Source organism: Petaurus breviceps, unplaced genomic scaffold (genome assembly GCF_028583685.1).
Source record: "Petaurus breviceps papuanus isolate PSGF00001 unplaced genomic scaffold, PetGlider_PUasm1.0 419, whole genome shotgun sequence".
NCBI classification, from domain to species: Eukaryota; Metazoa; Chordata; class Mammalia; order Diprotodontia; family Petauridae; genus Petaurus; species Petaurus breviceps.
The window spans coordinates 1911965-1929255 of NW_027186324.1; the positions used below are offsets into that span (position 1 = coordinate 1911965).

Genomic DNA, 17291 nt, shown 5'->3' on the forward strand with positions numbered 1-17291 from the left:
TGACTGATTAAAGTAAGCTTGTTAACCCATTTTGAGTTGCTTTCCTTTATCAAAGCAGATCTAAGAACCTGTGTTGTCAGCAAACCCTGAGGACCCTTGGGGTGCTTGCTGCTATAATACTTTAGGCTTAACTTGGATAAAAATCTATTTCCTCCATTCATCTAATATTCAAGTATTCTATTAATTCAATTGCATTTGTTATAAAGATGTATTTTGTTAACATTAAATAACACACCATCCTTAGGAAGATAACAATGACATACTATTTTGATACAGGGACTCTCCTTTCATAATTGGAGGAAAGTCAATATTCAACAGTTCAGTTTTCTGATCTCTCCTAGACTGCCGGCATCTTCAGGCAGCATAGGTACAAGTTAGCCAGTCAATAAACATTTATTTAGAGCCTACCATGTGACAGGCACTATGCTAAGCCTTAAGAATAAAAAGAAAATACAAGGGGCGGCCAGGTGGCACAGAGAGTAAGAGCACCGGCTCCAGTGTTGAGAAGACCTGGAGATCGAATCCCGGGCTCAGACACTTAGCACCCACCCAGAAACACCTGGCCATGTAACCTTGAGCAAGTTACTTAACCCCGAAAGGGGCAGCCAGGTGGCTCAGCGAGTAAGAGCACCGGTTCCAGTGTTGGGACGACCTGGAGATCGAATCCCGGGCTCAGACACTCAGCACCACACCCAGAAATAACTGGCCGTGTAACCTTGAGCAAGTTACTTAACCCCAATTACTTATAAAAAAAAGAAAAAAGAAAATACAAGACAATCTCTGCTCTTAAGAGTCCATGAAGTTTAATGGGAAAATCAAGTAGGTACAAAGACACTCTATATAGGATAAATTGGAAATAATCAACAGAGAGAAGGCAACATAATTAAGAAAGATCAGGAAAGTCTCCCTACATAAGGTGGAATTTTAGCAAGAATTTGGATAGAAGCCAAGGAAGTTACAAGGAAGAAATGAGAAGGGATGGCAGTTCAAGTATGGGGGACAGTCAGTAAAATTTCTCAGAACTTGGAGTTTCTTGTTTGAGGAACAGTAAGGAATCTAGTGTCACTGGATCACAAGAGTAAGCAAGAGGGAGAGGGCTTAAGGTATAAGGATACTGGAAGTGGGGGTGGGGAGAGGGCAGCTTAGGAAGGGTGTAGAGAGACAAGCAGAGGCTTTTATATGTGACCTTGGAGGTAATACTGAGTCAATAGCATTCCTTGTGTTTGGGTGGATGTGTGACATGGTCAGACCTGTGCGTTAGGAATATCACTTTGTTAGCTCATAATAAGGTGGTTTATAAGTAAAGTAGAATCAGAAGAGAAAAAAAAAATGAGTTCAGTTTTGGACATGTTCAGTTTAAGATATCTACCAGGCATCTAGGTGTGAGATGCCTAATCTCTAGTTGCAGCTGCAAGACTGGAAATTAGCAGAAACATTTGGGCTGGATAAATAGATTTGAAAATCATCATAAAAAATGATAACTGAATCCATGAAAACGAATTAGATCATCAAGTGAAACAGTATGGAAGGAGATGAGAAAAGGACCCAGGACAGAGCCCTGTAGGACACACAGGGTTAAGGGACATGACCTGAAGGAAGATGCAGCAAAGGAGACGGAAATGAGAGGTCAACTAGGTAGAAAAACAATGAGAGGAAAAGAAAATCCTAGAAAGAAAAGAGTATAAAGGAGAAGAGGTTGATCAACAGTGTCAAAAGCTGCAGAGAATTCAAGAAGGATGAGAATTTAGAAAAGGTCATCAGATTTGGTAATTAAGAGATTACTATTAACTTTGGAGAGATCAGTTTCAGTTGTATAATTAGGTCAGAAGCCAAAATGCAAAGTTAGTAAGTGAATGAGAGGAAAAGAAGTGGAAGAACCTATTAAAGATTAGCTTATAAAGGAGTTTAGCAGTGAAAAGCAGTAGAGATATGGGATGATAACTAGTGAGGATGGATGGAGCAAACAAGAGATTTTTGAGAATGGGAGAAGACAGGTATATTTATAGACAGTAAGGAAGGAGCTACTAAATATTGAGAAATTGAAGATAGGTGAGAATGTGGGGATGACAGAGGGGACAATCTGCTGAAGAAGAGGCTGAAATTTGGCAAGAAATTCATATGAAACAGGAGTGAAAGCAGAGATAGTGATAGAAGGCATCTTCTGAGATGAGGAGGAGAAAGAAGAGGGAACTCTAGGCAAATGACCTCCACTTTATCACTAAGATATGAGACAAGGTTTTCATCTGGGAAGATGAGGGCAAAAAGAAGCCATGGATGGTTTAAGAAGGGTTGAAAAGGTTTGGAAGAGCTGCTCTGGTGATGAGATAGTGACTGCAGGCTTTTTAATTAGCTCATTTATGCTTTCACAGAATAACAGACCCATATTTTCTTCTGGTCATGCATTCTCTGATGTCATTTTTTAAAAAATTTGTAATTTATTTTGCATAACTCTTCTTTTGAACTGTTAGGCAACCTTTTCATGCTCACCATGTACTTCTCACTGCCATGTGGCAAGCTTCAACTTCAATCTTCAATTAATATTCTGTAATTTGCAGACATATAACACTGCAGCAAGTATGTGGTTATTAAAAATGAGAAATTTTGTTTCTGGAAGAAGCCTGGTTTCCCGAAAAAAAAAAGTGTGCTATTTCTTCTCTTCCTCTTGTTTATTTCTAGGCCCTCTTCACCACCACTCTCCATTCAAATAAATCATTCAAAAATCCATATTATAAATAATAATGTGCTTAATTTTATACTACTTTACAATTTTCAAAATTTTTTCACATATATTATTCCTTTTGAAACTCAAAATGCACCTTAAAATGGCAACTATTGCTATATCCACTTTACAAATGAGAAAACTGAATATCACAGGTCCCCAAACTAGGAAAATCCAAACATATATTATATTATGTTAAATTTTAGATTTTTATTCTGAATTTAATGAATGCTCAAAAAATCAATCATTTCCAAATTCAAAATATAACAAACAAAATTATAAAACCATAAGTATAGACTAAGAATACTTTGCTCTTTTTTTAAAAAAAGGTATATAATAAATTCAACATTTTATATTCAAAGTTTACTATTTGCTTGTGTTTCCTCAGACATACTTTTTAAAAGGAAATACACACACACACACACACACACGTGAAAGTTTTAACTTCGCACCATGACTGGTTTCTGTGATAACTAAAATCAATAAAATGAACCCAAACTTAGCAATTGCAAATAATTTTATCAAAATGTATAAGAAATGTCTTAACTAAAAGGTAATGATTTTAAATGATTAAATCAATTATTTAAAATGAGAAAACTACATAGGGCAAGAAACTGTTACATAATAATTTTAAGCATATTTATAATGACTGTCATTATGTAAATATGCATATTTATTTAGAATATATTTATAAATATTTATAATATAGAAATATTTAAATATAAATACAATAAATAATAAAATAAATATAAACAATATATTAATATATATTTTAGTATGTTTTGTTGTATTTTATATGATGTATAAATATAAAAATAATTATAAATATTTCTATATTATATATCAATATTTTCATGGAAATAAAATATCGGATAAAAATAAAACACTGAATTAAGTGTTGTACTCAGAAGACAGATGTCTATATAGCCAACCTTATTCTCTGTCCTGAGCTATAGTCCTACATCTGACTATGGAACATGTCAAAATGGATGTTTCCCATGTACCACAAACTCAGCATGTCCAAAACATAATCATTATCTTTTCTCCCAGGCTTTCCTACCCTTCCCTAATTTCATAAATCTATCAAAAGCATCATAATCCTTCCAGTCATTCACATTGGACGTGCCAGTTAATCCCAAAACTTCAATTTCCTTCATGTCCCATGTTGCCAACTCATGCCAATTCTCCTGCCACATCTCACTCTCACCTTACCTAGTCATTGACTAAGGTGAGGTCTGCATCTTCTCTTATTTGAACTTTTGGAGTAACCTCTAATTGGTCTCTCTAGCTCAGGCTTCTCCATTCTCCAATCCATCCTCCACATAGGTGCCAAACTGATATTCTGGTCTGAACCATGTCAATCCCCTGATTCATGAAGTTTCAGGGTCTTCCTAGTGCTAACAGGATAAAATAGAAATTCTTCCTTTTAGCATTTAAAACTTTCCTAATGATATTTAAGCTCGTTGCACTTTATTTCCCTTCAAACATTCTATGGACCTGTCGAACTAGGGACTCCTTACTGTTCTCTATATTCCCTATGGCATTCCATTTCCTATTTCCAGGCCATTGTTTCTACTGTCTCCCACATTTTGGACTGTATTCCTTCCTCACTTCCACCTCATAGAATAACAAGCTCCAGTATTGAGTTCAATAGTAAGATAGTTGTGTCAAATGGTATAGTAGTTTATTAACATTCCTCACATTATTAAAATTTGTTTGTTCAAGGGAGTTGGGTCAGTTTATAGCTCGACAAACATGTATTAGTATGTCCATTTTCTTGCACTTCTTCCAACATTTCGAGTTACAACTTTTACTATCTTTGCAAATTTGGTGAATGTGAAACCTCAGAATTGTCATAATGTGCAGTTCTCTGTTTATGATGGGGGACGTTTTTGTATGATTCTTGGTGGTTTGCAATTCTTATCCTTTGACCACTCATCTTTTATGGAATAGTTCATTGTTGGTGTAAGTGCACAAATATATTTTGAATGTCAGACTTGTATGTTTTGATTTTTATAAACTGGTTTTATTGTAACAGCTTTTATCTAATAAAACTTATGTTTGGTCTTTTGTAATTATCTCTTGATTTGTTATGAATTCTCAAAGAAAAGAGTTGTGAAAGATACAACTTTCCACACTTCCTTTTATTTTTAAATGATAATGGTCTCTTATATTTACATTGCTAATTTATGTGTAGCTTGCTGTTGTATAGGAGGTAAGATTCTGATCTACTATCCACTATCCTGCTTTCCAGTTTTCTCAATTCTTTTGTTGAAAAAAAGAATATTTCTTCAATAGTTTTGTGTTCTTGGATACATCTAATGCTGAGATATGTGATTTACTTCTAGGTCATATCCAATTTATTCCAATGTTGTGTTTTTTCTCTTTTTCACCAGTACCAAATGGTTTTTACTATTATTTCTGTATAATAAAATTTATTTTTAAACATTATGCCTCCTTCATTCCTTGTTGTCATTGATCAGTCATGTCTGGCACTTCATCACTCCATTTGGGTTTTTCTTGGCAAAGATATTGGAGTGGTTTGCCATTTCGAGCTCATTTTACAGGAAACAAACAGAGGCAAACAAGGTTAAGTGATTGCCCAGGATCACACAGCTAGTGGTGTTTGAGATGGGATTTGAACTCAAATTTTCCTGACTCCGGGCTAGGCACTCTATACATTGAACCACTTAGCTGCCTTCCTACTTTATGAATATTGTTATTATCAATATTATCCTTGAGAGATCTGACCTCTTCTAAACACATTTTACCTGGTTGTATAAAGAAAATCCTTTGTTATATGATTAATATAACATTAAATTTATGTATTATTATTTTTGTTATGTTGACATAGCATAGGCATGAATAATGAACTTTTCTTCAATTATTTTAAAGAATCTTCCCTTATTTCCATAACTGCTTTTAGTTATATTTATATAGTGTGTGTGTGTGTGGGGGGGGTGGGGGTAGGTTAACTTCTAAATATTATATTCATTCCGTATTTCTTCTTAATGTATTTCCTGTCTTATTTCAGGATTTTTTTGGGTAATGAACAGAAATGCCAGTGACTTTTTGTAGATTTATTTTCCATCTTCATATTTTGCTCAAGTCACTAATTGTTTTTGATTACTTAAGTTCATGACCTTCTGGGATCTTTCATATAAACTAGCTTACCAACTAGAAATAGGGATAAATGCATCTCCTCTTTCTCAATTTTTATTCCTTGTATTTCCTTTTCTGGTCTTATTACTATGGCTAAGATTTTCAGAATTATCAAATAATAACAGGAAGAGGAGACATTCTTCCTTTATCACTAAGTTTACTGGGAAAGCTTCCAGTTTATCATCCTTATAAAAATGCTAGCTCTTATATATACACACATATAAATATATATCTAAATGTGCATATGTATGTATATACATATGTGAATGTATATATACACATGTTGCATGTGTATACATAAATATATACATGTAACTCTCTCCCTCTGTCTCTTTCTACATATAAAATCATGTATATGCACAATTACATACATACACACATATACATGCATATACACATACACACATATATGTATATACTTGATCACATTAAAAACAAGGTTTTCAAGGCCTATACTTTTTTAGGTTTTTTCCCCACATAAATAGGTATTTATCAAAAGCTTTTTCTTTATACACTGATCTAGTCTCTCAGTGGGCAATCCTCCATTGCTGCAATACACTGCTTTCTCCCCTCTACCTCAAAGATTCCATAGTTTTTTTTCAAATGCAGCTCAAGTACTACCTTCTATAGGAAGCCTTTCCTGATCCCTTCAAGTGTTAGTACCCACTCTCTCTAACTACTTTTCTTTCACTACTTTCTATTCATTCTATGCTTAGGCTTTAAATATTTATATATGTACATGTTATTTGACCTGATAAAAGGTAAATTCTTTGAGAGTAAGAATTATTTCATTTTTGTGTTTGTATCCCCATTTATAATCACAATGCCTGAAACATAATAGGCATTGATTAATGCTTTTTTATTGATTGAGAATAACCTCTTAACAAAACTCAGTTTGTTCATCTATGAAATGAGGTTACTATCCTTAATGATCTAGTATTCTGGACTCTAACATTCTATAATCATAGTCACACACAACTATCATAGTCAAACCAATTTCAGTTTGGAGTTCTCTTACCTTCCCCTTGGTAAGTCTGTATCATCCTTCTTCCATCTTACGGTTGGCTGAGGATCTCCCTGGACCTGACATCGAAATTCAACAGCTTCTTCTTCCAGTATCACTTGGTTAATTGGCCGTCTGAGGAAAGTGGGTCGCTCTTGGGGGGGAAAAAAGGTTTCAAAGTGAAGCAATGAGAGTGTTTTTTGTAAATAGCTTATTATACTTCTCCTGTCCTCAGTGTGGGTATCCATGAACGCTCTTTACTAGGTCCTCTTTTATCTCCTACATTTCTCCTTGATGATCTCATTCATTCACATCATTCAATAAACATCTCCAGGCAGCTGACTTACAAATCCATATCAATGTCCCCTGGAAAACCTAATCTGAATTTCTATATGCCTGTTAAATGTTTCCTTCTGGATTCCTGAACATATCAGTGCCCTCTCAGTCACCACACTTTAAAATCTTAGTGTTAATTTTAAAAATATTTTTACCCCTTTTTCTCAGAGAGAAATCCAATCAGATACAAAATCTCATTGATTCTATATCTGTAATATTTCTCTTGTCCTTCTCTTACACAGGTCAATTAGATCTCTTGCCTGCACTATTTTTATAAATCTCTTAAAGTTAATTCATGCTCCATACAGCTGTCAAATAATTCCCTTAATGCTCAGCCTTCACCATTGTCTTTCCCCTAGAGAGGTTGTGTTGTGTGCTATTCTTGGATTAAGGAAGATGTGCTTTCAAATCTCATCTGAGACATTTATTCGCTACATGGTGCTGGGCAAGTCATTAAACTTCTCTGAGTCTCTATTTTCTTACCTAATAAAATAGGGATAATAATATAAAAGTAACAAAGAGTTTTTGCAAGAGTCAAACAAGATGACAAACCACAACACAATATATAAATGACAGCTATTATAACAGCTCTTCAATCTGGCATTTAAGTCCCTCTGCAAGCACCCCACCTTTTCTGCTCCATTTCCCAGTATATCCCTTCACACACTGTTTCAGCCAAACTAGACAAAAAGTTTCTCCTTTAACATGATTTGTTTTCTCTGGTTTCCATGCTTTTGTGTAAGCTCTTCCCAATGCCTTTAATGTGTAGTCTCCTCATTATTCTAGTAAAAACTTATTTAATTTCAGATTAGATACCACCTCTTTCTTCCACCTCTTTCAAGAATCCTTCCCTGAAAATCCTGGTTGATAGTGCTCTCTCCATCAACAAAATTTCTTAGAGCACCTTGTGAAATTCCTTCCTATAATTCCATCTCACTTTACCTTCTAGTATCTGTATCCTGCCCTTCCTATCACCCCCTCTAGAAAAGTGTAGGAGCTCCCTGAGAATAAAAGCAGCCTCATTTTGCATATTTATCTCCTTAGTACATAGTAAGTACTTAATAAAAATTAAATTAAATTAAAATGGTAAACTGTTACTGCCTTTAAGTGTTGCATTGATCTTCCCTATATTTCATATAGTTTTACTCTGACATGAGTCTACATGAATTTGTTTAGATTGAATAGGATCTAATCCTTTTGACTTGTAATTTGCTATAATAGTAATGGAATTTTAAAGTTAAATTCCATTTCTATTACATTTGCATGTCTACTTATATATGTCACATGATCAAATATTTAATACACTGAGTTTATACATCTTAGGTAAACTGAGCTGAATTTGATGGAAAAAAGCTTTTAATTTCCATCACGAATATCAAATAAAATTATGCCTACTAAATACATAGATATAAGGTAGGAGATAACAATATTCCCTTTCCCCTGACCCACCCAAATGACTATTATGGCTCAGTAGCAACATATGTTTTAAATTGCTTGGATGGCAAAGAAAGGAAACAGAAGTGCATTATCTATAGTTGTGTTTCAATAGAATCCAATGTTGCAAAAAAAAGTATATGATTTGGCATCCACACAGTTAAAAAAATGTATATCATATTGTCACTTTCCACATTATTGCTAGCTGCTTACTTTGCTAAATGTTTTCAAAGATTCTGCCTCTCACCCCCCTCTCCAAACTACTAAAAGTATTCCTCCTTTTTTTAACTTAGCTTTTATTTTGCTTCATATTCTTCCACTATTTTTTCCATGAATGTCTCTAATAACCTATTGCATCTTTCCATGAACTTCATCTTTTCATATTTCTCTGCATTATTTACATGCATAAGAAATGTTTATTGTATTCTCCAAAATTCAATAATTCTTCCATTAAATTGATAATTTCTCTTCTGTGACAGCAATATACTATTTTGTGTGTGATTCATTATTACAAGCTGCTTATTTATTTTAATTTATCTCTAAGTCACAATGATATGTAGACACCTAAGATTTCATTGAAATAGAAAAAAAATATTATCTAGAACAAAGAGGTGGCCTCATTAACTTTCACAAGATGATAGATTCAGAGCTGGAAGGAAGGAAGAGATTGTAGATATCTTCTTGACTTGGAAATGTAGGGCTGTATTAACCACTACACCATGCTGCCTCACCTTGGCCAATACTTACAACTCTATATTTCAGTCTTCTCTCCTGCAACCACACAGGCTATTGTTTTCCTTAAGTTGCTGGGATGTGAACATAATATTTGTACTGTTTTCCTCATCATCTAAGAAGACATTTGGAATTAGTTCAACTTTAAGAATCTACTATTCTTTAAAAACTTTGGGTCTCGACTATGAATAATGCCTAGCATATGATATCTTTAATTCTGCTCCTCAGTTTCTAAATATAACTAGAGTCACAAAATCAAAATGGTTTTGCCCATTATACATTTATGGCACATAACCTCAGTTGAATGCCACTTATCCCATCTCAGTAGTTTTATTTGCCTCATTGACTACTTATTTCACTGCGGACAAAGGCCTACACCAAGCCTTTACAAACTTTTCTTAAGACTCCAATGTCCCTTCATTTCTCCTGTACACAATCACCACTGGACCAGGATTGTAACCCCACAATACACCATGCTTAAACACAAAGAACAGACTAGAGCGTTGATTTACGGAAAAAATTGAGGCTAGTTGATAGGAGATCCTTCTTATATTCTTCAAACCTTCCTCAGAGGAAATGTTATTCCTCTTCCTCACTAGAAATGATCTTGCATTCCTAATTCCATTCATCTCCCCTCTTGCAGAGCTTTGTTTAAACAATCTTGATTATCTCATGGATCTCCAATTTATTTTTCTCTACTAATTCATTCCTATCAGCCTACAAATATGATTATACATGCATGTTCCTTTTTTTTAAGTAGATTTCCCCAGTCCATTTTTTGTATCCCTGCTATGATCCTAAATCTTATCCTTTCACCAAATTTCTTTTAACAATAGTCTGCATTTGATACCTATCAATAAGAATTTTCTGATCTGAAATTTCCGCAATTTATTATAATTTAGCTTTTATCATTCACTCTACTCAAACAGCTCATTCAAAGGTTAATGATGATCAACAACTAAATTCATTGCTCTGGTATTTTTTCATTACTTGAACACTCTATGCAACTGCCACTGAATAGTGATTACTCACTTCCTCTTCTATGTACTCTATACTTCTATATACACATTCTCCTTTGGCTTCAAAGATGCCACATTTTCTTGACTATTCGATCCATAGATGATCCTTCTCTGTTTCCTTCACTGAATTCTTACCTTCTTCTCCAACCTTTTAATGGATGTTCCCTATGGTCTTGTTTTCAACTCTCTTTTCTTTTCACTCAGTACCATCCTTTGAAAGTCTCATTCATTTCCATAGTTCCAACTATGACTAGGCTAAAAAGGAATCCTAAAGGTAAATCTCCAGTCCTGACATTTTTTCTGTATTCCCTCTTTACCTACCAAACTCAACATATACATATATATATATATATGTGTGTGTGTGTGTGTACACACATATATTACATGAATACATACATATGAACATGAGAAACGTGAGAATTGATTTTGCTCAACTATGAATATTTTTGTTACAGGTTTTTTTCTCAATTGGAATGAGTGAGAGAGAGAGGGGGGGGAGAGAATGGATTTTTGCTAATTTTTAAAACAAATTAAAAAACCACTAAACAATATGTCTAATATTAAAATTTCCTTGTTCTTTTGGATGCATTCTTCCTTTTGGATGTAAAACTATGCTCAATGATCTATCATGTCTAAATAGTTAAAAAAAAAAGTCCTGTAACTTTTTTATCTATGATATCTCTTTCAACTATCTGCTTTTTTCTCACTGCCTCAATCCTAGTATAAACCTTTTTAACTCTCCCTTGCATTAATTTTTCATTTATTCAGAATTAAATATTCTTTTACTGATCTTTTATTCTATATGTATATATATACACATATGTAAATATATTTTTTAGTTCTTCCTTCTGAAATAGTTTGAACTTATTTTCTTATATTTCCTGTATTCTGGTTTTTGTTTATTTGTTTTTGACATTTTTCCACCAAAATAGTGCTATAAATACTCTTGAATATTTTGACCTTTTGTTTCCTATGAATATACTCCCAGTAGTGGAATCACCTGATTAGATCATATATATATATATATATATATATACATATATATATATATATATATATGCACACACACACACACATATATGTATAGTTTAATCACTTTTCTTTATTCCATACTTATTATCCAGAAATGTTGCATCACTGTATAGCTTAGTCAACAATGTATGTTTTTTCCTTACAGTTCCTACAACATTAACTATTCCCATTTTTGGTCAGCTTTATTAATTTGTATAATACAAGGCAAAGACTCAGATGTACTTATTTTCCTTTCTATTAGCGATTTAAAAGGTTTTAATATTTTAATTTATAGATTGAATTCCTTCTTTGGAAACTTGTTCATTTCATGTGACCACTTTTTAACTGTGAAATGATTATTAGTGTAATAGATCTGTCAATTTCCTATATATTTTGGATGCAAGACTTTTATTAGTGACAATGATACAAATATCTTTCTACCTTACAAATTCTCTTCTAATTCTGTATTCACTAACTTTATTCATGTTCAAAGTTTTTCACTTTCTTGCAGTCAACATTGTATTTTTTAGAAATATTTTTATCATACAAACTATTCTGTCTTATAGTTATGTATTCTCATTCTAATTATCATTGTGAAACATACTTTATCTTATTCCTTTTCTCTTTTTTTGTGGTTTAACTTTAAAAAAATTCACATCTGAATTTGAACTTATTATGCTAGGTCATATATTGACATTTATTGACCTAAACTTAATTTCAACCCAACGGCATTACAGTTTTTCTTCCTATTGTTTTTATCAAAAAGAAACATATGACCAAATAATTTCTGTTACTGGGTTTATTAAACATTTTGTAATTGTTTATTTTTATTTCTTGAAAATCAAGCCAGCCTATTCCAATGATATGCTTTTCTATTTTTATTAGTATCAAATGAATTAATAATTACTGCTTTATAATATATTTTGACACCTAGTAATGGTATGCTTCCTTTTTACTTTTTTCTTGTTATTCCTCTTTAGATTCTAGAAGCTTCATTATTATTTTGTTGAGATATATAAAGTATCTAACAAGGAATTTGATTGATGTAATATTAAATCCATTATTTAAATCAAAACCCCTTTTTGTAATATTTATCTAGCTCAAACATAAGCAGTAAATAAGTTCAATTATACAAATCTATATTTTCCCAGACTTCTAGCTAAAAGGACAGTTTTGAAAAATTTACAATAATGGAGATAATACCAGCTCTCCCATATAAACCCCAACCAATACCTAAAGAGGAAGAAAAGAAAAAGAAAAAAAAGAATAACAAAAAGAAAGTTCCTCCATCAAGTCTAAAAGTGTACAAAGAAGACCAAAACCTGGCAGACAGGGTCTCACCAGAGAAGGCAGTAGAAATGGGTGGATAAAGATTGGAGAGAATATCTGCAACAGGTAAGCCTAATCAGTTCCTGGCAAATGGACCTTAAGTCAGCCAGAATTCTTAACAGAGGAAGCACAAGCCAGAATGAGCTCCAGTAATGAAGGACCTGCAACCAAATTATAGTATGGCCTGTCAAGATAATGCAACACCAGCCCCAAAGCCCATTGGTATGGGACGTTTTCCAAATTGGTTGAGATCAATTTCCCATAAATGTACTAGAGGTAGGGCAGAGCTAGCCAAAGTGAGAGGAAATCTCTTCAGTCTTTTAAATATTCTTCAAGGTTTCCTACAGTTGCTGAGTCTGTTCATGTTTCAGGCACTTCCAGCTTTGAGTGGAAAGATGGATGAGGATTCCCCTATGGGATGCTTAAGGAAAAGACTCTCAGAAGATAAGAGGAGAGCTGGTGGCCTCCATCCTATCACTATTTCCAGCTTGCTACACTAGAGACTTTGGGTAAATATCCTTTGGATAAGATTTAGGTCTCTTTCTCTGTTGCTATCTGTCTTTCATGTTTCTTTCTCTGTTTCTTTCTCTTTCTCTCTGTTTCTGTCTCTATCTCACTTTCTCTCTCTCTGTTTGGCTCAGTTACGTCAATCCAAATGAAAAAGCTCCTTGATTCTGTATTATGTCACGTACAGTCTCCTATGTATACTTTCTCTGATTTCTTGCTGCTCGTTTGGCTATATGAGTTTCTTGGATAAGTACTATGTGTGTTTATTGTGGAATTGGTATTTACTATAAAAGAGTCAAGCCTTGGACATAGAGCTTGGGTTCCTCCCTTCTTCTCAATATTGAAACAATAATCAGAAATTAACTTGAAGTTGAAACTCATATCACCTAGATTCTAGGGTCTAGACTGATAATGTTAAGGGAAAAAAACAGGAATAATTGTAGTCAGGTATGCCCTTTCTCTGGGGAGAGTGGAATGGCAACAGTTCTGTTGGCACTAACCTACTGCTTTACTTCCTGTCAAGAATTAAAAAAAAAAAAACTTTTGGAAAAAGGTTCAGGGAGAAGAGACTGGAGATGTCTAATCTGCCTCCTTTTGAGCCTCACAACAACACTCTCATGCTATATGCAGTGGACAGTTCTTCACAACATGTGAGGTCTCACCGCAAGAGAAACAGGGAGGAAATTTAGTCCTATCAGGTCACCATACATGAAGACAAGGACTAGCCAGCCATTCACTCCTCAGAGTACCACTATCAACAAACAGAAGGAGATTAACTCAGTGCCTGGGTGAGACTAGGTTGATATATTATATAATTCTAGGGTCTGCCAAAGCCAGGACCGGGAAAGGATTCAATTCCCAGCTAGATAGTAGGCCAAGAGAAGATGATAATAACTAACTGAGGCCAAAGCCTGCAGTGTACCACCCATACATTGAGTAAGAAATTGATTAAGAAAGAAGATGGGGACATAAGAAGCTTGATGGAGGCTAGTCTAAGCACAAAATCCCAACGGAAAAAGGACACTTAAATAGGAATAAACAAACATTTCTGGGAAAGCTAGGAGACAATGTGGCAAATCTTTGGACTAACATTTCATACTATATTCTATAATAAGCTCCAAATACATACAAAACCTAGAAACAAAAAACAACAATTAAGTTACATCATAAACAAATTAGAGGAGTCAAGAAAGTGATATTATTACCTGGATAAACGTTTGTCTAGCAATTTTCTCTAATGAAAACTTAATATCCAAGCTATATAGAAAATTGATAAGAATATGTAAGAACAAGATCTTTTGCATGTTGATAAAAAATCAAAGGATATGAATAGACAGTTCACAAAAGGAATAAGGCAAAAAGTTACAAATCATTAATATGATTACTACAAATTAATATAAGTCTAAAGATCCATTTCATACCTGTCAAGTTGGGAAAGGTGACAAAACAGGAAAATGACAATTGTGGGAGGGACTGTCATAGGACAGAAACATTATTGTCTATTGATGGAACTGTATACTGATACAATCATTCTAGAAAATAACTGTGAAATATATCTCCTTCAAATCACTAAATCGTGCATATACATGAAGGAATGGAATCATATGTGTGTATGTATGTATATTTATATATACATATGTATATAAATGTATGTATATGTTTCTTCCAAATGTTAAGCATTTTTTCCCTGACACCTTCATCATCTAACCCTAGAGGGAAAAAAAAAACAGCAAAAAATGAAACGTACCAAAAAAAATTTATAAAAACACTTTTGTTGTAGCTAGAAATTGGGGAAAAAAAGTCAGTGTTCATGATAATGTGTTATAATTCCTAAATAAATGATGATATATGAAAGGAAGGAACTATTATTGCATTGTAAGAAAGCTAGGTTCTGATAAACATGGCTTTTAATGAAGGAGGCAGAGTGAAGTGAGCAGAAAAATGACTACAATATTGTTAAGCAAAACAAATATGAGAGACTTAGAAACTATGATGAATGCAATAACCAACTAAAACTCCAAAAAGTTGACTTGTCAGAAAAGAGATGGGTTAGAAGTGCAAAGTGATACAAACATTTTCAGACACAGAAAAGTGTAGATTTGTTTTGTGTAACTATACTTATTTGTTACAAGGAAGGGCTTTCTTTTTTAAAGGAGAGAGCTTGGGGCATATAGATTCTGACATTCAGTAGTGGGAATGGGAATTTGAAGACCTCCCCTGCTTCAAAAGTAAACTCTGCCCCCTAATAGGGTGAATGTAGTCACATGGAGCCTGTGGAGGGAGGAGTTTGCTGAAGGGTAGAGCAGAGCCACAGGAAGCTGGGAGTCAGAGCTAGGAAGATGATGGGAGAGAGAGGAGCTCAGGCAAGGAGATAGAGAGGTTTCTGAGTAAATATTGATCTTGTATTGGTTTGTGGGAAGGCTGAATGATGGTATGGTTCTCTGTGTCATTATGGCTTGTTAATTTCTTTACTGTTAAGATGGAATTGGCTTACTGGTTGGGGATTCAGTTTTCCGGTGTCTAAATAAATATTTTGGTTCTGTTCTATATACGGAGAGTTTGTTATATTTTGCAATTGAATGTCATGTGATATTTAGAGTCATGGTTTTTATTGTGATTGTGGGCACTGCATATATTGCACTGGCACTATATACTCAAAAAGGAATAAAGTAGAAATGAGAGTGAATCATTAAATAATAAATAATAATAAGTAACTTCAGAAGGGGACACAAAGATGGCCCTCATTTTAAATTTAAATTATGCAAAAAAAAGAGACCATGTTTCATGTAGTGAAGTCACACTTTCATATACAAGTTTGCTTTTTTCCATATTGGGAAATGTTCATGTTTATTGAAGTATGTGAAATTATTAATAAAAAAGGGAAATTTTATTTTTGTTAAGATTATTTTGTACTTGTATTTGCATATATCTTATTCTTGGTAGAGTCTAACAGTTTGCTTAGATTGTTTTTCATTTATTTTTTATTTTATTTTAAAGAATTCCTGTTCTCATTTCTTCCTGTTTTATGTCAGCATTGCAGATAAATGCTGATGATTCTAGTGTATTTATTTTGTATTCTGCTACTTTGTTTCAGCTCTTAATAGTGTTGATTAACATATTTATTTGATTAGTAACTAGGGTTTTCTATGCATACCATGATATAATGTGCAAATAGTGATAATTATATTCTTATTTCCTTGGTTAACTGTAAATGTACCCTTTCATTTTGGATAAACCTTTTTTTTTTGTTTTTAAAATGATGTCTCATTATTATAATTATATATATTTATTCTATAAACATTATTCAATCACTTGGTCTTTCCCATGTTGATAGATAAATCAAACTCTTGGAAGATTGCATATTTGTGGCAGGAGCCTCCACAAAGTTCTGGGTCTTTGATGTAATGTGACAGCACAATGAGACCTCCATTTAGTCTTGTATCTTTTCTATCATTATTATTTTTGCTACATGGTTTGTAAAGGATGCATTTATTTCCATTTTCACATTTACTTATTCAGAAGTTCCCAAAGGAGTCAATACTGTCCCTTGGAGGTGCTGAAAGTATCCAGGGGGAGCTGCAATAGTGCAATTGGGTCGAATTGAGAGATGCTGAGTAAAAATAAGGGGGCAGTTGGAAGAATAAGGAAAGAAGAAAAGAAAATTTTGAAAAAAAAACATTCCTGCATGTTTCATCTGTTGTATAACAGATGTAAAGTCATAGAGATCACATTATTTTCCAAATAAACATGCAAGATTACTGGTCAAGTCTGCTGACAGGTCTCAACAAGCAAATGTTGGCAAGCAAACTTGCTGCACATTATGAGGAAGTTATTAACATTTTTAGAAAGTCACATTCCATTTTTTCCTTTGATATAACCACAAAGGAATCCTATCACATTCTGATTAGCTCTCTTTGGAAACAGAAAGTTATTTTCTCTTGCTGCTTTCAAAATACAGAAGCCTTCTGATTTGATTATAATATTTCTGTGTGAGTTAAAGATCAGGTTTATTTTTGCTTGTTTTCTGTGGATTTTCTCT

General features: G+C 33.6%; 1 protein-coding gene across 10 annotated transcripts in view; it reads right to left on the reverse strand.

The window, feature by feature from the left end:
* The window catches only part of ROBO2 (roundabout guidance receptor 2), an 800464-nt gene that overhangs the window by 230077 nt on the left and 553096 nt on the right, over positions 1 to 17291 (reverse strand). For all 10 annotated transcript variants that reach the window (XM_069100506.1, XM_069100507.1, XM_069100511.1 and 7 more), the window contains exon 5: positions 6900 to 7038. In XM_069100506.1, coding sequence (XP_068956607.1) covers positions 6900 to 7038 — 139 coding nt within the window. The remainder of the gene's footprint in view (positions 1 to 6899; positions 7039 to 17291) is intronic.